At 49.2% G+C, this 24061-nt stretch overlaps 1 protein-coding gene across 1 annotated transcript; it reads left to right on the forward strand.

Annotated features, from left to right (window-relative positions):
* Positions 1-457: 457 nt before the first annotated feature.
* Positions 458-22539, forward strand: LOC144718697 (cathepsin D-like). The gene is made up of 9 exons (XM_078594153.1): positions 458-608; positions 2804-2936; positions 5857-5980; positions 7638-7756; positions 13554-13753; positions 15190-15312; positions 20454-20598; positions 21180-21278; positions 21661-22539. The coding sequence occupies exons 1-9, from the start codon at positions 541-543 to the stop codon at positions 21820-21822; spliced, it is 1173 nt and encodes a 390-aa protein (XP_078450279.1). The 5' UTR covers positions 458-540; the 3' UTR covers positions 21823-22539.
* The last annotated feature ends 1522 nt before the right edge of the window (positions 22540-24061 follow it).

Here is a 24061-nt window from a genome sequence, read left to right on the forward strand (position 1 = left end):
CCTCCCTCTCATCCCAACACACATCCCTCTCAAACCATCCACCTTGTAAGTGGTCGTGCTGCCTCTACCGTGTTGATGCACGACCCTGCCATTTGGAACTTGACTGTGGACATTAGTTTGTGGGTTTATTTATTTATGTATTTGTGCTGTACCAAAAATGAGCGACTATTGCCCCAATGGTTGCTACCTCTCCGCAAATCATAGCAATCCAAGCACACTTCCTTTCTCCCAACACGCGGTTTTGATTTGCATGGCTTTTAAATATACGCGCAAACAACGCACCCACTCGTAAAGTGGCGTCGTTCCGCCCCAATTCGGAACGGGTGCCACTTGTCGTCGCCGAGAAAGCGACGCGAGGGTTCCAGATGGCCCATCGATGATGACTGATGATGATTAATGATGCTGATGATTACGGCGATGGTGGTGGTGATGATGGTGACGGCGGCGGAAAGTGGTGAGCAATTAAAAGGCGCGGTGTCAATGGGAATCGCTTGCGCGTGAGGCTGTTCCGTTGTCTCGAGGAGCACGTGGTCCGCCGCCATGAGTGTCACGTGTTTCGCCATTCTGCTCGCGCTGCTGTTGCCACGTGGGGGAGACGCGCTCTTCAGGTACGAGCCGCACGGACGGGGTGTGCCCGAGCGGGAGCGCCTGTTTCAAAGGTCGGGGACGACGCACAGACGCCACGGCCGGAACCCACGTAGGGGAGCGACCTCGTAAAAGTGCAGTGAACCGGGAGAGGATCTATCTTGGGGAAGGACTGAATCGTATCTCGCTCATTTTACAGGATTGCTAGACGCACTTTTGTTTGTTTTTTAGAGCAAACGTTGGGGGAGCGTCTTGTAATCCGCTGTGCGTGTGCCCAGATTTGTTAAAGCGTTATCGGCAACGGGGAAACGAGTAATGCGAGTGCGACTTTATAACCTGAAGATATACGATACGCAGTGTATGAAGTGGATCTCTGCGCTAATTACGCAACTGACAAAAAACCGGGTTCGCAATGTTCCCTGAAGACTTGGAGACTTCCCCCTCCCCCATTTCCCCCCTTGTGTCAAGTTTTAAATGTGGTCTCGCATACTGACGCCTACCTACTATAAGACGCACCCCCCCCCCCCCCCACACACACGGGCTTGAATGTTGGTCTTTATAATCTGGAGGATGCGCGTTGCATCCCGATGTTGATGACATTGTCGCAATTTCGAGGTTTGCGCGCACTTTTCAATAATCGATGATCGTCTGTGGACTCTATTTTTATTGTCTCCTCTGGTATTGTTTGTTCCGACTCGTTTTGTACAACTCCTAACGGGGTACCGTCTACACATCGCTGACCTAAATGCAATGTTCCAATCTAAATCGGTTTTGATTTGCATGGCTTTTAAATCTACGTACTTAATTGTTTTTTTCCATCGGCGTGATTTAAGAGCACGAATCGTGAGCGGAATTAATTTTTAACGTAATAAATAACATTTTTAATAACCCACCGAAAATAATCACGCCATACTCTTGAAAGGTGGCACAACGGTTGGCGCACTACGCTAAGAATCCGGCCGTACGAGTTTGACTCCCGCTAATAGCGAATTATATTTGAACCAGTCAACTTTATACTCTCTCGCCGCCACCTTCCCCCCCCCCAACCCACACCGATGACGAGCGTGGTGAAGTATGGTCAAACAACTTCCCCATGACCGACCCGGTAATGGAGAGGTCATCGTTCAGCAGTGAATTAACGAAGGGACCCGTGCACATGGAGTCGAACCGACACTTGGGAATCTGTTTCATTTTAAATTAAACCAATTCTTGAAAGTAATGTAGCCTACTCCGGACCAGGGCAAATATTTACACGGCTGGCTTTTCATTTCTCAAATGAATTGGGGGGGGGGGGGGGGGGGATACAATGAAATAAGGCTGGCGCTATTTGTATTATTTCACGGCACAGGAGTCATTGCGTCTGTGCAAGACTGTAAAAATAATTGGTCGCCGTTCTAAACGGGGAGCATCGCGGAAAGCGGTAATTTGCCTTCACCCAAGGAGCGTTTCTCCGAGAGGTTATCGCCCCTTGTGGATGCGAGTCGCGTGCCTCCCTCCAGTCGACCAGCGACTCGGGAGGCTCTCGAGTGCAAGGGGTCGTGGAAACCTGCGGCTCCGAAGTCTAATGTGGCTCCTTACGACGGGCTTGCTTCGGGACGTCATCAATGCTGGTCTTCGAATGCATTGCAGCTCTTGCAATATAGAGGTGTTTTGTTTTTTATTTGTACCGAATTAGAAAAAGAATGGCTCCTCGTTCTATTTAAGTTTGCCGACCCCCCCCCCCCCACCCCTTATCTCGGGTGAAGTTAATCCCAGCTTTGGTAGGGTAACCCGTCGACTTGTAACTGCGCTGACCGGATCGCGGTGGCGTGGCCCAGCGGTTGGTGGTGCGTCCGCCGCTTGTTCGCGCGAAGGTTGGAGTCCGATGGGCCACCCTGGTTATTACTGCGGGTGTTTTTTGCCGTAACCAGACTGCTTAACAGTGGACGGTTTTTTAAAGTGCCATACTAACGTCGTTTAGAAGCGATAGAGCCGCAGTTGTTGCCGGCGTAGTTAACCAAGTTTTGCCATTATTAAAAAAAGTCCCGCAACAAATTGGTCTCCTAATGTTGGGATTACACGGCAACATCGCCGTGAAACGTAGCAGCGTCGCCCTCCTCCTCCATAATGGCCCTTCGCTATGAGAACGACACTAATACCGAACCTCGCAAAGTATTGTTGTTATTGTCATGAGCCTGCCACGTCCGCTCGCCGCCCTCGTGTCCCCCGTACCCGCCAGAATCCCGCTGACTCGCGTGCGGCCGCTCCGTCGCCTCCTCGCCGAGGTGCAGAGCCTGGAGTGGATCTCCGACCTCGCAGGGCGTGGCACGTGGAATGGCACCTACGTGGAGTCTCTCAAGAACTACTTCGATGTAGGTTGTTGGGTTACAGGTTTTCTTTTTAAATCCTTTATATTAAGTTCGCTTGCTTGCTTAGGACCGTGCAACTTTTTCGGTCGTTTTTTAACCCACTTCCCGTGATCCAATCGAGCTGACATTTTGCACACAAACTCGTTGTGCGTGACAATGCATTTTCGTGAAATGTTTTTTCCAAAATTGTACACTTTTTAGGAAGAATTTTTTTTTCATATTTAATTACCAATTGCTTAATGGTGGCAGGCAATCATCTGACCCATAGGTGGCAGCCATCTCAAGCCAGAGGACGAGAGGACTCTAGCCGCCACGCATATAAAGGATTTATAGTGAAAAACTTTGTTTTTACAGGTTATTTTTTTCTTTTTTCTATGGATTTGGGAAGCGGTAGTGCAGCGGTTGGAATACGCTGCGCTACAAAGCCGGCGACCCGAGTTCGATTGCCGCTCACGGCCAACATCGGTAATGAATATCTGAACCGGTCCCGGGCCTTCTCGAGGTCGAATCTTTGCTCAAATGAGTGCCTGTTGCGGTGTGTGAACATCGGCACTGGGAAGGCAAAAGGCGGCCCGGCATGGTGCTGGCCACCCATCCCCTCGTGTACATTTGCTGGCCTTCATAGATTAAGGCTATACGGGGGAGATCTTTGTGTTTTTTTTTTTCGTTTTGACCACGTCGTGCTGGTCTCAATGTGCCTTTCATAAGGACACCCCCCCCCCCCCCCCTGCAGTCATTAAGGATGGATACCAATCGATGTGCGTGTGGTGGGTAATAATGAAACGTAAATTTGAAATGTACTTCCAATACAACTCTTGATCCGATCAACAGTGGTTTGTTTTTAAATAATTTGCCGAGCCATTTGTTCTGCCTTTTACATTCTCAATTCAATTGAGCGTTTCGCTGTTGCCTACTGCCAACTGCGATGCATTACCTGATGACAAATTGGATCGTGTGGCTTTGTTATTTATTATGCAATGGGGGTTGTGGCTGCTTGCAAGCTGCACTGATCCTGTGTCAATTCTAATTTCCGGCCTATGTAGAAAATAATATCCAAGTGAAATGGTCATGCTTCGCCTTGGTCTAGCCACTGTTGGATGTAAGGTCCCGCGTCATGCCATAGTCATACAGTCTTGTGTTTTTTGCCTGCCAGATAGGATTGGGTTTCCCTCCGCATTTTAGAATCGACATGCGTTTCGAGTATTTGGGCTGCTATACATTTCCACATAATCGGGCCTCTTAAGCTTTACCTGATAAAATAGTGATTTTTTTTAATCACTCGCCTCTCCCAAGGGCAAGGCTGTAGCCTCTGGGGCCATCTGCAGGAAAAAATAAAAATGTTGAGGCTGGGATTTTTTTAAACGTCCCTGTTGGGATTGTGGGATTACGCAGCAAACCAGGCAGCAATGGCTGCATCATGCAATTTGATTAATCAACATTTACCAAACATGGTGAATTGCTGGTAAATGACGTGCCTGGGTGGTGGTGGGGGGGGGGGCACATGTGAGCCTCCCGGGGCAGACGTCCCGTATTTCAAAAGTGCATACAGCAGGGAAATGCATAGTGGAATGCAGCCAGTGATGTAATCGTGACTTCATACGCAGACGGAGTGAAAGACAATTCTTGCTCCAAAAGCACAGCGGCTGCATTTATCGGGATTTAATCTCCGCAATGGCCATCTCTGTTGATCTCTCTGTTGAGCAAAAAGCGGCTTCAATCCCGGGGTCTCTGTCGGCACACAAAGCCAGACGTAAATGCTGGCACGGAAATAATGAAACTTTTTTTATTATATTTACAGTCAAAAGTTTGTAATCCACGCGTGCAGTTTTACGGCTCTGGTGTGGCTATATCCTGGCCGAATTGGATAAACACAAAGGCGTTTTGATGAAGCGGAGTTTTGTTTTGCAACTAGGAACAATGGAAGCTGTAATCGCGTCCAAAAGCGTTATGGAGGGGGGGGGGGGCGCTGAACGGCTCTGAACTGCGCACGTTGGTTTGGGTCTAATTCGAGCGAGTCGCTCAAGTATAGAGCGTTGTGGTTGAGCAATGGTGAAGCGATTAATTTACGAGGTTGTTGTAGCTGTTTTCTATTTTAAGAAAAGCAGAGTTCCTCCTGTGCTCCCCCGTGTATTCATGGAGATGGGAGTTTGTGGTGTTCATTTCTAACCGTTTGATACAAAGTGGTTGCCACTGTCGATACACTCGTACTCATCTGCAATACGGCGCATTGTCTGTTTCCGCACAAGATCGTGATTGTCGTCGGTTATTGTTTTGGAAAAATACAAATCTAGAATTTTTTTCAATGCATTAAACACTCCAGTTTAACGTTGTCTTACACGACTGCCATAAATTAAATTACTGCTTTGTGTAGAATCGCTTTTCAGAGGTTGTGACGGTGATTATGTGGCGCTATCAATTTTGTTTAATGTCACTGAATACGTGCGTGCGGTTTTGGAAAAAAAAAACCGCGTTTGTAAAGTTCACGATCAGAATTGTGGCAGTCGAGGTTGTTTAGTGAGAAGCGACTCGTGGTGCCTGCTGGAGTTTCCCAACGGTCGTTTTACCGAGCCACGAGACCACAATGCGCCCTTTGCTCTCCAAAATCATCCTACTGACTGAGGGCCAGGAGGTGTGGTGGGTTGCAGTGAGGGGGGGGGGGGGGGGCGCGCGCAACGATTGTTCATGTTCATCGTGCGACATCGTGGATGGGCACCTGTCGAGTCTTATCGTCACACCTCGTGCGTGTGAGGCCCGACGTCGCAAGTTCGGCTCTGGTTCTACGGTGCAAAAGCAACCTTGGTGGTTGGCATGGACTCTCGGAGCGGGGATCCGCTTGTGCGGTCAGTGGAGGAGGAACGGAGAAGAGACGGTGAGAGAGCAAAGGAAATGGGGGAAACCCTTGCGGGTGGGTGTCTGCCCGTAGGCTCAGTACTACGGCACGATTTGGATTGGGACTCCGCCGCAACCGTTCGGCGTGGTGTTCGACACCGGCTCGTCCAACACGTGGGTCCCCTCGGCGCGATGCCCGTCCACCAACCACGCCTGCTGTGAGTTACCCCCCCCCTCCACCCCACGGCCGCCTACTCCCTAACTCCACCACCACCACGGCGGGATGACTCGTTCGCTTGCACCTCCCAATTGGTCGCTTCATTTGTGCGTTTGCTTCTGGTGTCGTTTCTGCTTTTGATAATTGTTGTGTTCGTTCGGGCCTTGCAGTTCCCCAGACGTGTGGTTATGCCATTGTTAGATGCACGGAGGGAGGTGGGGTTTGCCTTAAAGGGGCTTTTAACAATTGAGAGGATTTGAGAATGCAAATTGTTGTCGATTCGGGGATGAAGTTACTTTAATAAAAGGCTTGCGTGCCTAAAAGAGTTTCCAGATGGATAACAGAGTTCATACCGAATTGGATTCATGGGTCAAGGTTTTTTCCATTCCCGGATAAAAGGATTTGCAGGTTATCGGGTTGATGGACAATACAAATAAAGAGTTCGTGGGTAGCATTAATCGTGAGGAACAAATTCTCACGGAGTTTCTTGGTTGAGCAGATTAACTAAATTATTTTCATAGAATTATGGATGAGGCATTTAACTGCAGATAAAGGCATGCATAACTCCTGGCTGTCATGATTTTGAACCTGCTGTATTTCGAGCCACACATGTATATTTTGAGTGCACCAGCACCTGATTGGTCGCCAGGCTCTTACGGGCAGGGCTATCATTGTGACATGGGACCGGTTGTAAAATGTCCCTCTCCTAGGTGATTGGCCGTTGGTCAGTGCAGAATAGAGCCACTATTTTTGCCGAGTGAAAGTGTGCCAACTTTTTTTTAAAGGCATAATGTCCAGAAATTCCACAAGTTTCTGGGAAGATTTAAGTAGTGAGCACAGTACTTCAATCGGGCCATGGTATGTAAAACTATGCTAATGGTGCGGTCGCAAAAGCCGCAAATATAAAATGCCAACCCCCCCCCCCCCCCCGGGATCTCCTCCATCAATTAGTAAGATGAGGACCACTTTGTGGCACATTCATTTTGGTGGTTGTCCCACGACCATGACAATTCCCCCATCGGCAACAGCACCACACAATTGGGCACCATCACCACGGCCGTCGGTACAATCGCCAGCACCAAAACCAGCAACACAATTGCAAAGCACATGTGCCACCAACAACAACCGTCATTCGCCACTACGTAGTGGTGACGTCAACACGATGCTTGTGCCAGGCTATGTGCACGTTTAGACCACGTGAAGTGTCGAACGCCTGCTGGTAGGAGGTCACGAGGCAGACCCAGGTGCCCACGGGTCGACTGACCGAGATGACTGGCTGATGCACCACCTGTGCCAACTTTTGCTGAGTTTTCGCTGCCCGGCACGCACCGCTCATTGCGAGCGTCGCTCCTCTGCCCTCTTGTTGTTCGAGGGCGACTGTCTCCGACTGCCCGGTAGCGTCCTTCACGAGCCTCCTCCACAGAGGCCGATCTTGTCACCGCTGGGTACCAGTCCATCGGCAAGTCCACTTGTACTCTTTGGTTCTTTCGGTAAAGTCACGTAGCTATACCTCTGTGCCTTTACCAAAATAACCAAAGAGTATGGATTCCTGAAGTCACGAAAGCTTCAAATCAAGTCCACTCATGTTTTACTTGCTCTCTACCCGTTGCCTTCCCGTCCACCGCTGCTCCGATTTCTCCCCCCCCCCCCCCTCCAAGTGAACCACAGGCGGTACGACGCCTCTCGCTCGAGTAGCTACGCGCCGAACGGCACCCTCTTCCATCTGCAGTACGGCACTGGCAGTCTCAGCGGCTTCCTCAGCAGCGATACCATCACGGTAAACGCGCGCGCGCGAATTGTGCCCGGGGCCTCCCCTAGGTCGACTCGGCCTCAACTTAGTACTTGTGTGTGAGATGGCGTGAACATCGCTACCTTGGGGAGACGAAGGCGGCCGGGCGTCATGCTGGTCGCCTGCTCCCGTGTGGTGTGCTGGCCTTAATAGATAGATGCTCGCTAACAGCACTTGCCCCAACACTCTTGTAAGGCTATACGGGGGATATTTGCCCTTGTAGTATTGGGTGGCGAGTTTCACTGGGTGGCTCTTGAGTGAATGCATGTCTGTGCGTGTTTTTTTGTGTTCGGGCTTTTGGTGTGGTGGGTGCATGTCTGCGCATTCGCGAACTTTTGGTGTGTAAGTGACCGCGTATGCACCCAGCACTTTTTTTCTGGTTCTAAACATCAACGTGATTTTATGTTTGTGCCAAATTGTAATTTGTTTCACCCACCCCCCTTATTTTTTTTAAAACTCAATGTGCATGCAGCATTTGAATGCAACCGCGTCTCGTGACCGTTCAAAACAGTGGGAGATGTGGGAATCTTTGGCAGATGAGGTATATTTAGTTATTTTACAGAGGGGGGGGGGGGGTGAATGGGGTAACGGCAATAAACAGAGGTGGCGTTCCCCGTGGACTTGGACTAGGAGCAGGGAGACCACAGCATGGATGGCTTGGAAACGGAAGTCCCAGATTGTCAGTGTGGGGGGCAGGCGCAGCAGTGGAGAAGCAACCGGCCACCACGTGTGAGAATATTTGTATCTGTACTTAATTTCTAACAGTGAATAAACGTCCCAGCCAGGCAGTGCCATTTTGTTCTAGTTCGACTGACAATTGGAAAGTTGTGTGCTTGCAAGTGTGTGTGTGTGAGAGAACATTGACACTTCCTCCTTAAAGGTTTAAGCGTGACCAAAAGAGAAATGTGATTTTTTTTTCCTTTGCACATTCCAATGGTCGTGGATGTTCTGGCTCCAAATGAGACCGCGACTGTTGGCTAGTCTCTCGCGGCCAATAACAATAGAAGCTCGGCCACGTGTTTTGTAGACTCGTTAGCGGAGATGAAGTGCGCACTGGAGGAGGTGGCCTTGCTGGCTGCTTGCTGACGAATGACTACAGCAAGAACGCTGAACCAGCACTGCTGAGGCCCTAGGTTTTGAGTCGAGTTTCGGGCCACCAGTAATTAAACCCGGCAGGCTTCTGTGTAGCGAGTTGATGGGGGGTCATCTCTGTCGCCACTCTCTGCATGGGACGTCTCGCAATTCGCGTCCCTTGGTTTGGTTATATTCTATTTTGGTTCGACTGATCTGTAATGAAAAATTATTTGCAGGGCAGATGAAAGGTGTGCCCCGCACCTCCGTCTACCTCTCCCCCCACCCCCAAGCCACGCATGATTTAAACAAGGTTGCCGTGTTTTAACCGCGGTAATGACTATCGCCACTGATTGCACGGACCGTACACACTACGATCGCTGCGTACGATGCACTTGTTTTGCAAGCTAGGACATGAGGGACAGCCGCAGTTTCAAATTATTAGGAAGCCATGTGCACTATCTACATTGAAAATCTAATTTCTTTAGCTACTTGTTGTGTTTTTGTTTTTACCGCTCCCCCGCCCCCGTACCTCCCCGATTTATCACTGTTAGCTACGTATGGTACGAAAGAAGTTAAACATGCATGAGGTGGTCTTTTTTTAAAAAGTGGTTCTGGTGAGGTCGCCCTCTGAGATCGGTTCAGTTTCATGTATGAGGTATAGCCCTGTGAGCCATTCATCTCTTGAATCGGGTGCAACCGCAACAAACAAAAACATGAACAAGACATATCTTAAAGGGACTACGCAACAGAAATTCGGGCTAAAACGGCAAATTCTTCCAGAAAAAGCACCGCATATCAACGTTAAACGAGTCTGCTTGACACACAGTGGTGCACTGCTCGCTTGCAAGTGTTTGAACTGAAAATGCATGCGTTCTCATGACGTGATGCCCAGGGCACAATTGGAATGTTTGGCGAAATGAAAAGCACAAAGCACGGAACTATGGCATTTTGTTGGCTTTGAGCTTTTGCTGGTTTGCCAAATTATATTTTGAAAGCTCATCGACTGGCAACCATGCCTGCGAATCGTCAACGGGGGGCACATTTGGTTTTCCTTGGTAATTTTCTGATTTTGCTGGTCGACTGCAGTGTGCGTCGCAGCGAGAGGCATACACTGGATGTTGGGGCTGCCGGGTGGGCAAGCGTTTTCCACGTCACTGACGAGACAGCCCTGGCTAAAACCGAATCCCCGATTACCCGCAATGGCCGAATCTCGCTGCTCGACGAAGGTTTCGCCACGCCTCTTGCCACGTCCCTCGTGGCCCTGTCGCGCCTCCCACGCCATCTCGCTTCGACGCACGGAGCTCCTCTCGCACGATGATCGCCCTCGCTTGGCGTGTCTCCAATAGGCGGGGTGGATGGGGGTACTACTTTAAATCTCCCATTTGCGGGGGGGGCACCAATAACACATTCCTACGGAGGGAGCTGGTAGGAACGTTGGGTTGCTCGGTCAATGGCCAGGGTCAACGGCGGCGTGGTGTATTCCGCAAATATGCCCGACTGAGGGTGGGCACAAGCCGGCGTGAGTAGGTTAAACGTGGAGTTTTATAAGGGCACCACGGGGTGACCAGCCCCTCCCCACCCCCCACTCAGCCTTTCCCTGCACGACGGACACAATAATCCCCTGTGGGCTGGTGGAACCAGTGGGTTCCTACCAGTAAATATAATTGCTACATACTTTATACACGCCCTCGAAATGGTGCTATAGAAATGGAGACTTGATTGATCGGTTGTGGTTAAACGCGTTTGGATGGTCGCGCAATCCCTCGTGTGGCGGCGCTGGTGGTGCACGCAATCGCTGGAGAAAGGGGGTTGGTGGATCATCACTGGGATTGCGTGTTTTTGTGTGTATACAGTGAATTGGTGTCCTGTCCGAGACGGTAGAGAAAGTAGGTTGCCGATGACCGCAATGGGTACGCAAAATTGCCACGTAAAAAAGCAGAGGTGGTGGGTATGTGGTGTGGCAGTTGAGTTTTTAATAATTGCAGTACAGCAAGGTGGGTTGATTTTTTTTTTCTCAAGAACAAATCGCCTAGGATGCACCTGATCTCACCAGATGGGCAACACTTTTATCTTTGCACGTTCTTGGAATGTTTTTGTTTTAGTCTGCTAAGCCAGGAAAGCATCAAGAGTCTCACGACTCTTCGGCAGGAGGGGCCTGCTAAGTTATTGTGCGTTTTCAGTTGATTTGGTTCAATGATGATCTCGTTTAACCGGTTGCCCGGCGATTTTTACACTGCTGATCCGTCGTTCTGCGTGAGCACAGCCGTAGCAAACAGACGAAAAACATCAATATTATAATAACAACCTTGCTCGAACGAATCTCGAAGCCTCTTCGATCTTGAGCGATTACACCCTCCAATAGAGCAGTTGTTTTGGGGCACGAACCTTGGGCGAGAGCCTCCAAAGACTCCAGATTCTCGACACGTGACGTACTCCTCCCCCCGCCCCCCACGTTTATCCTGAAGCGCTCATCGTGACCTCAGAATATTGTCACCCCAAATGTCAAGCGACCACGCATTAAGGGTGTTCCCCCACCCACTCCCTTCCTGCGACAGGCCGTGTGTAAACGAGCATTTGGGAGTTGTTTTGCCATGGAATCCTCCTCCTGGGCGGCTGCGGCTGCTGCTGGCTTTTGGCTCTCCGTCAAACAGACGGGTTACCGCATCGCGCGCTTTCGGGTGCGCTTCTGGGGCCGTCTGGAACGCGCTCTTCCTTCCGATATTAGGATTCCACTGGCGCTGCGTGCTTTAAAATCTAGATTGACAACTCGTTTCTTTAGCGTTGCTTTGCGTGGTTTTTAATTTGATCCTGCCTCCGCACCTCCAGATTTAGCACGGTTGGGCTACGTATGGTGCAAAAGAAGTTTATACAAATTAAGACTTGCGGGTCTTCCTGCTGCTCCCACGAGCAATTTGTATAGCCTTCGACTCTGGTCAGCCCTTGAGCAAGTGACCTCAAGTTCCACGTTCGTGATGTTTATAAACATCGATGGAATGAGTTCCATTGACGTTTAGTTTCATTTGCCCGTGGTGCGGGTGATTAATTGGTGTGCTGCTCACGTGGGGGAGTAGTTGGTGGTGCAGTGGTTCGTGTACTGCTCTGAACCCCGGTTACCAGAGTTTAGACGTTCCAGGTCTCGCGGCCATCATCAGTGGCGAGTGATGTCTGAACCGGTTCTCGACCCCCGTTTTTGCATTGTAAACGATTACTTGCCGGACGAGATCCAGAAGCGATCGGAGCGGAAAGTGGCTGAGTTGGCACACGACTGTAGAGCAATTCGTATCTGTGTAGTGGGGAGCGGTGGTTCAGTGGTTGGCGCACTGCGCTACGAACCCAAAGTTAGATTCCCGCTCGCAACCAAATAACGGTGACGAATGTCTGAATTCGGACTCCCTAACATTGACTCTGCCTTTATAAACATCATCACTTGGAAGGAAGACAAAGGCGGCTGGGCGTCATGTTGGCTCCCCCCCCCCCCCCCCCCTCGTGTGTCGTGCCGGCCTTCATAGATGCTGCTCGCTCAGCATTTGCCCCAAATCATCTGTTAACGCTACACGGGGGATATTCATCTTTCGTTTGTTTTATGATGTCTTTTCATAACACGAAGACATTCAATTTAACCTACCTGTAACTTTATATGTAGCCAGTTTGTGAACGCGCAAGGTGTCTCTAAGCTAACATCGTCTTGCATTTTGATTTAAAACTTTTGACTGCAGGAATTCATTGTCTTGGTTCTTTCGGTAAAGTCACGTCGATATAAAAATAAAAAATGATAAAATAAAAACGATTTTATATTCTATCTACGCGACTTCATCAAAAGAACCAAGAATAGTATAACGTCTTCTTGCTTTAGGCTTTTATTGGTTGTCTGTGGTTGGGAGGGGGGGAAGAGCTTAATAGCTCATCGGACCCCTCCCGTAAAATCCATATTGTGGAACGTGTCTACTCAAGAGGTTCTCCTTAATCCACGACTGAACGCGTTGTCTTTACGAAGCGAGGCCGATGTCTATTGGTCTCGCTCTATCACCCCCGCCACCACCACCACCGTGTGGACCCCAAGCCTGATGTTGACGATGGTGGCGGTGTCTGTGGGTCGCCATCTGGTGGCCGATTTGAATATCGCCTTGGTTCTTTCGGTAAAGTCACGTACAAGGAAAATAATAAAAATAAAAATAATTATTTATGTTTTAATAATAAAATAATAATAAAAATAATAAAATAATGTTTTATTTTGATTATTTTATTATTTTCCTTCTACGTGACTTTACCGAAAGAACCAGGAGGATGAATCTCTGCAGTCACGAAAGCTTTAAATCGAAGATTTGAATATCGTTCACAGAAATATACCCACCCCCCCTATCCGATACGCCCTCTAAATACCAGGGAGGTGATGCAAAGGTGGAAACGGACTTGCAGCCATGGCCGCAGTGTGTGGGGGGGGGGGCAATGCCCCCCAAACTACACACGTCTTAATTTATTTTCGGTACTTTACAATTAACATTAGGAATCGCGGGTGCATACTTTTAATGAGGGACAACGCGAACCCCTCCCTGTAGCCCCCTCAAATTAAAACTTCACCTTTTTGCTTGAAGTCATTACTCCCGTGGTGTAACTTCTTCAGGCCCCGTTAGGTTTTGTCGAGACCTTCATCCAGCAGTGGCTGGATCACTGCTAACGACGATCGCTGCCCCCCCCCCCCGCTCCGCTCCAGGTGGGCGAGCTGAGCGTGCCGGGCCAGGTGTTTGGCGAGGCCGTCCTGGAACCTGGCCTCACCTTCCTGCTGGCCAAGTTCGACGGCATCGTGGGACTCGGCTACCCAAATCTCGCCGTCACAGGGGCGACGCCGCTCTTCGACTCCATCATGCAGCAGAAGCGTCTCCCTCGCAACGCCTTCTCCTTCTACCTCAACCGGTATCGCGTCTTGTCCTCGCCCCCCCCCTGCTTATTTTTACTGTTCCAGCCCTCGTCTTTGTTTATATATGTTCGGATGCTTAAAAAAAAGTTAACACCTTCCGAGATTGTTGCAACAATACGACGAGAAATGTAACCCCTCCGGGTCTCTGGAGACGATTCCAATTTAGTGTGTTCTTTCGCCCTCTTCCCTAATGTTCAAGCTTGCGTAATTGACCACGCGTCGTCGCACTCATTGACATGTTAATTTTTTCTCTAACCCCTCCCTCTCTCCGCCCCCGCCCCCCTCTGTCTATTTAAGGCCTCGCCACAGAGACGATCTCTCTCTTCTATGCCTGTGTTACTCTCTCTATGTATCTTGGTAATATCTGTGCTTATATATCTGTCTCTAGTTTTCTGGTTAGATTTTTGTTGCTATTTCATTTATACCTGATGATGATTGCTCGTGTTGCAATCGAAACGTCGTATGCTATTTAATTTATTTTATCTTTATACGTGACTTTACCGAAAGAACCAAAGAGTAATTCCTGCAGTCACGAAAGCTCTAAATTTAAGATCGACGATTCCAATGATTTTTACTGATGGCGAGCAAGTAGAGACTCTTTGACTTTTTGACGCTGTTAACATACATTTTGTTGGTGTGTTTATCCGTTTTATTTTTCCATTAAGTGTTAAACGAGCATTTAGAACACCCTGTATGTATACATTTTCTCCCAGTGTCATCTTCACTGTTGATGAAAAATATGAATTGGGTTTACCCCTTTTCTGGCAATTGACCTTTTTTTTTACGAGGTAAGGCCCACTGAGATGTTATAGCTATTGTTATTCAAAAGCAACCTGGTCACACTAGTCAAACGAGAAGTCGCTTATGTGGACATTTATAGCAGCCAAATACTCACCGAATCTTTCTCAAATGTGAAGGGGGGAAAACCGTACCTGAAGAAAGATAAATTAAACCTGCTATTAATGGTCAATCTAAACCTATTGCAAGGCATCAAGTCTGCTGTATTGTCCACAATGACCAAATACATATCGTTGGATGTCTGTATATATATTGCACTTTTGTACTGTACGTAGCCAACCATGCCAATCGGAGGTACGGGGAAAGGACAAAAACACAACGCATAAGCTGTTCTAAAGAAATTCGTTTTCAATCTAGACTCAAAAATGCATTGCTCCAGTGGCTTCCGAACATCGGAAGGAACGTTCCAGACGGCCTCTAAAAGCACATCTGAAGTGACCCGTCTTTGTTCAACGGTAAACCAAAAGCTGCTGCTGTGTGAGGGTGACCGGCGTTCAATTGCTGGTTTATGTTCCTTGACGAGATCGTCGTTACCGGTTAAGCCACCTCGTGGTGGTACCGACCGACCCAAGTGAAGTTGACCCTTGTCCGAGCTCGTGGACTGCAACGGTAACATCCAACGTCTGTCCTGCAGGGACCAGGACTCGCAACCGGGCGGGGAGCTCTTGCTGGGAGGCAGCGATCCTCGCTACTACACCGGCGAGTTCCACTACCTGCCCCTCACCGTAAAGCACTACTGGCAGATCACGATGGACGGGTGAGTCGTATGCGTGCGTAAACATCGCCACCTAGGGAGACGAAGGCGGCTGGGCGTGGCGCTGGCCGCCCCCACCCCCTGGTGTTCCCTTCCGACCGTCAAATGTGTCTCGCTAACAGCACTTGCTCCAACAGTCTAAGGCTACACGGGGCATCTTTGTTTTTGTCTGTGCGTGCGGCAAAAGCTGCTTTCTGTATTCGAGGCAATCGGGCAAGTGGATATATTTAGGGTGCTGTAAAGACATTTTTGGAGGACGATGTTCATACAATAGAGATGTATTTGCTAATAATTGTGTGCTTTTTAAAAATATCAAATACATGTCCCCACGAAAGAGCGCGAGGTCGCCACGAGCATAACTTCACACGTGGTGAACCGATGTGTCCCAGGGACACTGCTTCATCAATTGCATCCGTCGGTCTACCACGTGCTCTGCGAGTCGGTGGGTTCATCCCCTCGCGCGCTGAGCGGCTTGGCCGTTAACCAGAGTCACATGTGCTACTCGGCCATATCCACATGAGTAATTACTAAAATTAGTCTTTCACACATGCCCTTGTATATCGCCTTTTAAAAAAAAAATAAGAAAAACATGCTTCCCAATTGCGTTTTGGTGACCTGAGACACGAAGTATCCATTTGGGTGTGGAACGGATAGCTGTGCAAACCCTTCGTGTTGAACGGAAAGCCCCAGGAACCTCGTGAATTTCCTTCCAGGGACTACTTGGTTAGCACGGCAGGGGGCAGCACTTTCACATCCGCTTTTGCCGCAGGCATTACGACAGCAATAAACACATTCCTGCGGAGGGAGCTGGTAGAAACATAATATAGGTTTTTGGTGGTGGAGGGTTGCGACACATTTATAAATAACGCGATCTGACCCAAAAACCTTTTATGAATAATATTGGTCGCGAAAGCCTACGTGTTCAAATTGAGCTGGTAGGAACGTTGGGTTGCTCGGTTAATGGCCAGGTTGAACGGCGGCGTGGTGTACTCCGCAAATATGGCCGACTGAGGGCGGGCACAAGCCGGCGTGAGTAGGTTAAGCGTCGAGTTTTATAAGGGCACCACGGGGTGACCAGCCCCACCCCTCCCATTTTTGGATGCACGACGGACGTACACGATAGTCCCCTGTGGGCTGGTGTAATCAGGAGGTTTCTACCAGTATGACGTTGCCAATGGTCTAACGCGCACGATATTTCACGGACATGACCTTGACCTACGAGCGGGATGGCGAACTGCCATGGAGAAACGATGTCCCGGCAGTGGTGGTCTTGGCCCTTGGTATAGAGAGAGGGAGGAGGTTGTGAGTCGCGCTACTGTGGAGAGTTTTGCAACGAGCTGGTGCAGGGTGACCTGGGTGAGGAAGGGGGATGCAATGGACGACCCCAAAGTAGACGCACGGGTGGGGCAAGGCCATCTTTTTTTTTAAGCTAACCCTGCTGGAGATGGGTAGCCAAGTGGCAGTCGTGTTTATCACATGACTGTCAAACCAATATGTAAGAATCGGAGTGAAAGTGTGTTTTCCAAATTAATTTGCGGAACCAAAGTTTTTTTTTTTTTAATGTGGTGGTGGTTTTTGTGCGGCAAATAGTGGATTTGAGCACTTCTAATTTAAACTCTGTACTACAGGCATTCATTGGCACCCAGGTACCAGCTGGGCTCTCTTAATGTCCCCCACACGCTGGTAATTTGATTGCTCCGTGTGAACCACACTGCAGGCAGCCACGACACCGACCCAAGTTCCCGTTGCGCAATAACATTGTGGGGTTTTCCAGTTAATGTGTCGTATAATCTTCCACCTCGATAAACTTCAATTTAGAGAATTGCCTAATGGCTGAATGTAAATAAACGTCTAAGGCTGCTCGCTGCACAACTCCTTCGCAGCAACTATTAAAAGTTGTAACAGTTACATTAAGGTATTGACACTGCAGAGTGGTTGGCGTGCTGCGCTATTAACCAGGCGACCGTGGAGTTCGATACCAGCCACGGCTAGCATCAGTGGCGAGTGATTTAAACCGGTTTGGTGGCCCCGGCCACTCCTTCACCAACCTGCACTGACCAGTGTTTTTAAGAGCCCCCATGACTGACACGGATTATGGAGGCCTTCGCCCAGTGGTGGCTAGCAATGTTTAAAATCCCTGTAATTGGCTGACTGCTATGCTTATTTTGAAATTGTGAAATCTGTTTTGAAATTTAGCGGTACGTTATCTTGCATGTTCTACATTTGTCCGTTATTTTATTATGCCTCTGCTATTGCTATTTTTGTGTCCACTTTACTCAATTCCTATTGCATGCAGCATTTCTGAGGCTGCTTTTATTAGTTTCATCTCTATTCACGTCCACAAAAGTGTACTTTATGTAATCAACCGTGCTAATCGGAGGTGTGGGAGAAGGGCGACCAAACTAAGCACAAACATAGGTTGTAAACTATGTTTTTGAATCTAGATTTACAAGTGCATAGGCTCCCCATTAGCTTCCTAATCGGAAGGAAAAGCGTTCCAAACGGCCACAGAAGCACGCCTGAGCGCACGACGCAGTGACCGTCTTTGTGCGATGGTTGGCCAAAAAACTGCTATGGGGATGTCCGGTGTTTGCATAATGGTATTATTACTCCTCCTTGATGAGATTGCCAAGGTATTGTGGTTCATTTGTTGGCGAGCACTGGTTTGGCATGGACCCTGGTGCAATAAATGACCCCCCCCCCCTCCCCAATCTAATTCCCTCTCTACGTAGGTCTGAGTTGGGGTGATGCTGGAATGTAGGCCCTGCACCACCAAATGTCCCTTTTTTTTTGTTGGCCCCTCCACCCACCCAAGTTCATTCTCCGTGGTGGTGAAATCGTAACGGTAACACCCCCCCCCAAACCCGATAGAAGAGCTTTTGCAGCCCACCCACCGCTGCATCCTGAGAGGAGCTGCAGCCCGGCATGGTTTGGCGACGCCACTCTGTTGCCTTGTTGCAGTTCCACTATGTTTACTGGTAGGAACCACCTGGTTCCACCAGCCCACAGGGGGATATTGTGTCGTCCGTCGGGAATCCAAAAAGGGCTTGGGGCTGGCTTGGGGCTGGCTTGGGGCTGGCTTGGGGCTGGCTTGGGGCTGGCTTGGGGCTGGCTTGGGGCTGGCTTGGGGCTGGCTTGGGGCTGGCTTGGGGCTGGCTTGGGGCTGGCTTGGGGCTGGCTTGGGGCTGGCTTGGGGCTGGCTTGGGGCTGGCTTGGGGCTGGCTTGGGGCTGGCTTGGGGCTGGCTTGGGGCTGGCTTGGGGCTGGCTTGGGGCTGGCTTGGGGCTGGCTTGGGGCTGGCTTGGGGCTGGCTTGGGGCTGGCTTGGGGCTGGCTTGGGGCTGGCTTGGGGCTGGCTTGGGGCTGGCTTGGGGCTGGCTTGGGGCTGGCTTGGGGCTGGCTTGGGGCTGGCTTGGGGCTGGCTTGGGGCTGGCTTGGGGCTGGCTTGGGGCTGGCTTGGGGCTGGCTTGGGGCTGGCTTGGGGCTGGCTTGGGGCTGGCTTGGGGCTGGCTTGGGGCTGGCTTGGGGCTGGCTTGGGGCTGGCTTGGTCACCCCGTGGTGCCCTTATAAAACTCAACGTTTAACCTACTCACGCCGGCTTGTGCCCGCCCTCAGTCGGCCATATTTGCGGAATACACCACGCCGCCGTTGACCCTGGCCATTGACCGAGCAACCCAACCTTCCTTCCAGCTACTTCCGCAGGAATGTGTTCCATTTTTGTCCAAACCCAGGTCTATCACAAAAGATGACGCCTCAACGGGGGCTCTTGCCTAAATATAGATTTGTGAACCAAATAGTGGTGACCTTTGTCAACCTAAGCCGACTGTTCTTTAGGTGGGGCGAGGTGGTAATCCCAAGAGCGTGTTGTCCGTGTATCTCTCCATTCATTGCCATGGTGTTTCCACTATGTTGTAATGGCTATGCACCAAATACTTGCATGCATTGATCGCAAAGCACACGGGGGGGGGGGGGGAGCGGGGTGTCACAATGGTTGGCAAGCACACAGTGTAGCGACACTTTGTACATGTTAACCGGGCTGTGGACCCAGTTATCCGAAGAGTTCCAGCAACTGCTAACATCAGGTGGTTGAAGCTTTGCCGGAATTAATACTGCCCCCCCCCACCTTCAACATTCTGCACTGACCAGCATGGTGAAGTATGGTCACTAAACGCCCATGACTCGAGTGCATTTGGGAGGCCGTTGTCTAAGGGCCATGCATTTTAAGTGCTTGTACATGAATCTCAAAGTGTGGACGCTCACGATGGCCTGCCTTCGAGCTATATTTTCAGACGTAAAATGTAATTTTCCTCAACTAGTTTGACCAAGGACGAGATGCTGTAATTGTCTTCACAAAGGGCACAGTTCTCTGCTTGTGCAAACTCTACCAGCGGCTAATTCACGTCCCGTTGCACTCCAAATAAAAAATGTGAGTGCAAAATCAATACTGTAAATACAGTACTGTAGAGTGTTTTTTGTTCTCGCCACCAGTGGCTCGAGTTGACGTGACCCTAGCCAAAAACAGACATTGTATTCTTTGCCTTGCACTATGCTGTCTAAAATAAAATTTTACGATTTTAGACCTTGTGTGACTAGTAAAGCTCGAGTTGGCTTTGTGGTTTTTTTTATCGTTCAGTTGAAGTGTACTTGTGCGAGCTGCATCCCTTTTTTAATGTAAGAAGGGATGGCACGCAGTCGAGACCAATGTGGCATCGTCAGCTAAAGGGGAGAACGTGCCCAAGGAGGGGGGGACGACTTTAACACACGGGATGGGAGAGATGAAATTGGTTTCGTGTGCAGGTGCTTGGGGGATGTCTCGTGGCTTGAAGAGGCCTTCATTGGTCATGGCTGTTGATGGAGATTACAGTTTGTGGCCTGCTTGATGCCTGGCGATGGAGTTATGGCTTTGGGTGTATTATCTGGTTTGTGTACTCCTACAGTGTAAATCGTGTTTTTGTTGCTACAGTTACTAGTGGAATGTGGCGCAGCAGTTGCCCCTTGGTGGGTTGGGAGGGGAAGGTGATTTTGACCACGGTACCCTCGACCTCAATCCGTTGCCATGACAACCTTTTTTAATAGGTGCCATCTATAACAGCATTTGTCCCAACAGCGTTTTTAAAGGCCCGTCTTTTGTTGTCTTGTGGTGGAGGATATCCGTGGTGGGCGGACCGTCTCTGTGCGTCGGTGGGTGTCCGGCCATCGTCGACACGGGCACCTCCGTCATCGCGGGGCCTTCTGCCGCGCTGCGGATCCTGCAGGTGGCCCTCGGGGCCACAGCCTTGCCCTGGGGACAGGTGAGTGACTTGAAACAAACACAACTCCCTCTTTTACCAGGTAAGGCCCACTTTTATGTAGCGCTCTTTCAGAAGCGACCTCGCCGCAAATGATAGCTCGACGAAGTGACTCCTCGTGTAAATTTATAGCAGGCGCATACTCGAACAGAAGGAACGGGCGGAAAAAATCCACGTCCACGGGGAGAACATGCAAATTCCTAATACACCGCTACCACCATATTTTGAGGCCCAACATTGACACGAGCGTAAGCTGGTAGCACCCCCCCCCCCCTCGTATCGGCCACATTCACTCTTGCCCCATAAACGGCACCTTTCCGCTGGCATTATGCACTGTTCTCTAAAGCGTACAGCCGATGTAATACTATAGCTTGTGTGTAATACAACCTAAAATCAAGAAATCGTATTTTTTTATTGAAGGACCTGTTTAGGGGATGTTGCATCGAGTCATCTCGACTCGTGTCTTCATCTTGACCACCACAAACCTTGGTGGCCTCTCAACAAAGGTGTTCTCAAAAATGTGTTTAAGCTTTTCAGTCTTTGCGACAAAGGGCACGATGTGTGTGTGTGTTTGTGATCTTCAGTATTCTATTGACTGCCGGGCGATTCCCACGCTCCCCGACATCGTGCTGACACTGGGAGGGAAGCCGTACCACCTCTCTGGGAAGCAATACGTGATCGTGGTAGGTGGCTCGCTCGATGAATGATCTATGACGCTATGACATGAAACGTTCTTTAGTCTTCAAATCCAATAAAACATTTTTTTACCCATAGTCAGTCATGGGATTATGAATTAATTCCAGCCAGTTTCGGTCCACTCATGGAGTTGCGCCTCTGCCATACTATACTTTGCTGGTCTGGTGAGTTGGTGAAGTTGGAAGGGAAGGGGCCTGTTCTGATCACTATCCACTGATGTTCGCTGTGGCTGGCAATCCTAATGTGTATAGTGCTTGTTAATGAGAACGTAGTTCGCACAGATTCGAACTTGTGCTGGCTCAACTATTGTCATCACTGCAACTCTGAAGCCAATGACTCTCTGCCCCCCTCCCTGCTCTTGCCTGACAGGACAAGACGGTGGAGGGCACACTCTGCCTGCTAGGGTTCATGGTGATGGACGTGCCCAGCTCCGAAGGACCGCTCTGGATCCTAGGCGACGTGTTCATTGGAAAGTTCTACACCGAGTTCGACCGCGATCACGACCGCGTGGGGTTTGCCCATGCGGTGTGAAGGAGAGGTCCATGGCTGGCCGTAGCTCCAGACAAATGTTTGTAGAAAATGAGTGGCCGATTTTAGTTGGGTATCGGTGTTGTGGAGGTGGTGATAGCATGCATCCTGCCCTGAGCTAACCACTCCGTTCCGACTTCTGCGATGTTTAAATATGTTGAGGGCGGTGTTGGCAGTGGCGCAGGAACACAATGAACAAAACTCAAAAAAACGCATTTGTCAACACTGCTTGATTTTTTTCTTCCCATTTTGTGTCCTATGGTTGACAAAGCTAAACTGATGGATTGGTAGCGATGGTGGAGTCTGAGGAAGGTGATTTGGCGGTGGGTGCGATTCTGCTTGGTGATTTTTGTTTTGTTTTTGATACTGCAATGAGGATGAAAGTGAGGGGTGGTAGAGTAGACCCCTTGGTAGCAGGTGTGCTAATATCCACAGGGGTGTGCTTGTTGTTACAAGTGCTCCATGTCTCCCTTGTTGAGGATAATGGTTGTGAATTGAGGCTATTGGCTTGTTGCCTTCCATCTTACCTATAACCAAGATGTCCTCGGCATTCAAAGCCTTAATACGCGTGTGTAAATGTGTTTATATATGTTATTTAAAGTAACGTGATTTTGTTTCATCTGCCAGCACATCGTGTAAATTATGCACAGTAAGGTTAATGTCGTGGTTATGTTTTGAATTGTTTTTTGACTGACAATAAAACTTTACTCAATGAAATGACTTAAAGCGTTCGCTACTGCAGGAATTCATATTCTTTGGGTCTTTCGGTAAAGTCGTGTCGATAAAACGGTCTATACGACTTTACCGAAAGACCCAAAGAATGCGAAAATGAAATGGTTGCAGCATTCGGTTCTTTTGCACGGGATATCATTGGACGAGACTGGATTACATATGGCCATGGAAAGGGGGTTGGTACCGCACTAGAATGGCGAAGAATGGATGAACACATTCCTGCGGAGGGAGCTGGTAGGAACGTTGGGTTGCTCGATCAATGGCCAGGGTGAACAGCGGCGTGGTGTATTCCGCAAATATGGCCGACTGAGGGCGGGCACAAGCCGGCGTGAGTAGGTTAAACGTTGAGTTTTATAAGGGCACCACGGGGTGACCAGCCCCTCCCTGCACGACGGACGGACACAATCCCCTGTGGGCTGGTGTAACCAGGAGGTTCCTACCAGTACAAAACGGCTGACTGACGTGCCATTCCCGAGGCCTACAGCAATGGCAGTGACGTAAGGGCGGAGACATTTAAAATACTGGACTGAAGAAGTATGGCAAACGGGTCGGCATTTTAACGTTTGTGAGTGCAACGGCCTTATTGACCAAACTTCAATTTACCGAGTCAGCCACCCCATCAAACATGTTTTAAATGACCAAGGTAAACCCATCCTAACGGGGGGGAACCCGTACTGTTTTTGCATCATGCAAAGACTATCAACCGTTCCTGAACTATTGTTTTTTACCTCCAATTTTTGATGGGGTAACGGTGGTAACTTTAACCCAATGGCGCTTCGATTTTTAGGAAGACCAAACATCCCCAGACAAAACGTATACGATTATAAAGCTTGAGAACACTGCGTAGTTCTATAGATTTCGGTGATCTCTCCCGAGCATATCATGGAGGTTAAAAAAAAAAAAGTGAATTGCAAGTTGACATTATTCCCTCCCCAGCAGAATCAACCATGATCAATACTCCACTGCTTGATAAATCCTTCAAGCCACTCAACTCTCTCGATCCTGAGACGTTGGTAATCCACCTCTCACAAGGAACGGATTCCATCGCTCCATCTCCACTACGGGCATTGTCTCAAACGCGTTCCGTTCCTAGGCGACCTGTCATTGTCCACAATGCTTGGTCATAATTCCTTCTGGATAATTTGAATGATGCCATAAACCTCGTGTTCTCTCACCATTGTTTCGTCTTTCAATGCAATTCGTAACACCTCGAATTGTGTACATCTTAACAGTAACTTTATCTCAGGTGCTCTATATATATACAAAATCCTTATCCACGTGAATTTGCGATAACTTCTTATCTGCAACATATCCACAGATATTGGGATCCACAGATAATGGGAGTCACGGATAATCCTGTCAAATGCAATCGATTAATCTACTTTATTAATCCGTGGAGTGCTGCACTAACCACGACTTAAGCAATGAGACGTTATTGATTAATGCGGTATTTCATTACTCGGTTAGGTGTGCTGAAACCGATCCAGACGTTAATCGATAAATCGATGTA

This window comes from Lampetra planeri, chromosome 5 (assembly GCF_965212315.1).
Source record: "Lampetra planeri chromosome 5, kcLamPlan1.2.h2, whole genome shotgun sequence".
NCBI lineage: Eukaryota > Metazoa > Chordata > Hyperoartia > Petromyzontiformes > Petromyzontidae > Lampetra > Lampetra planeri.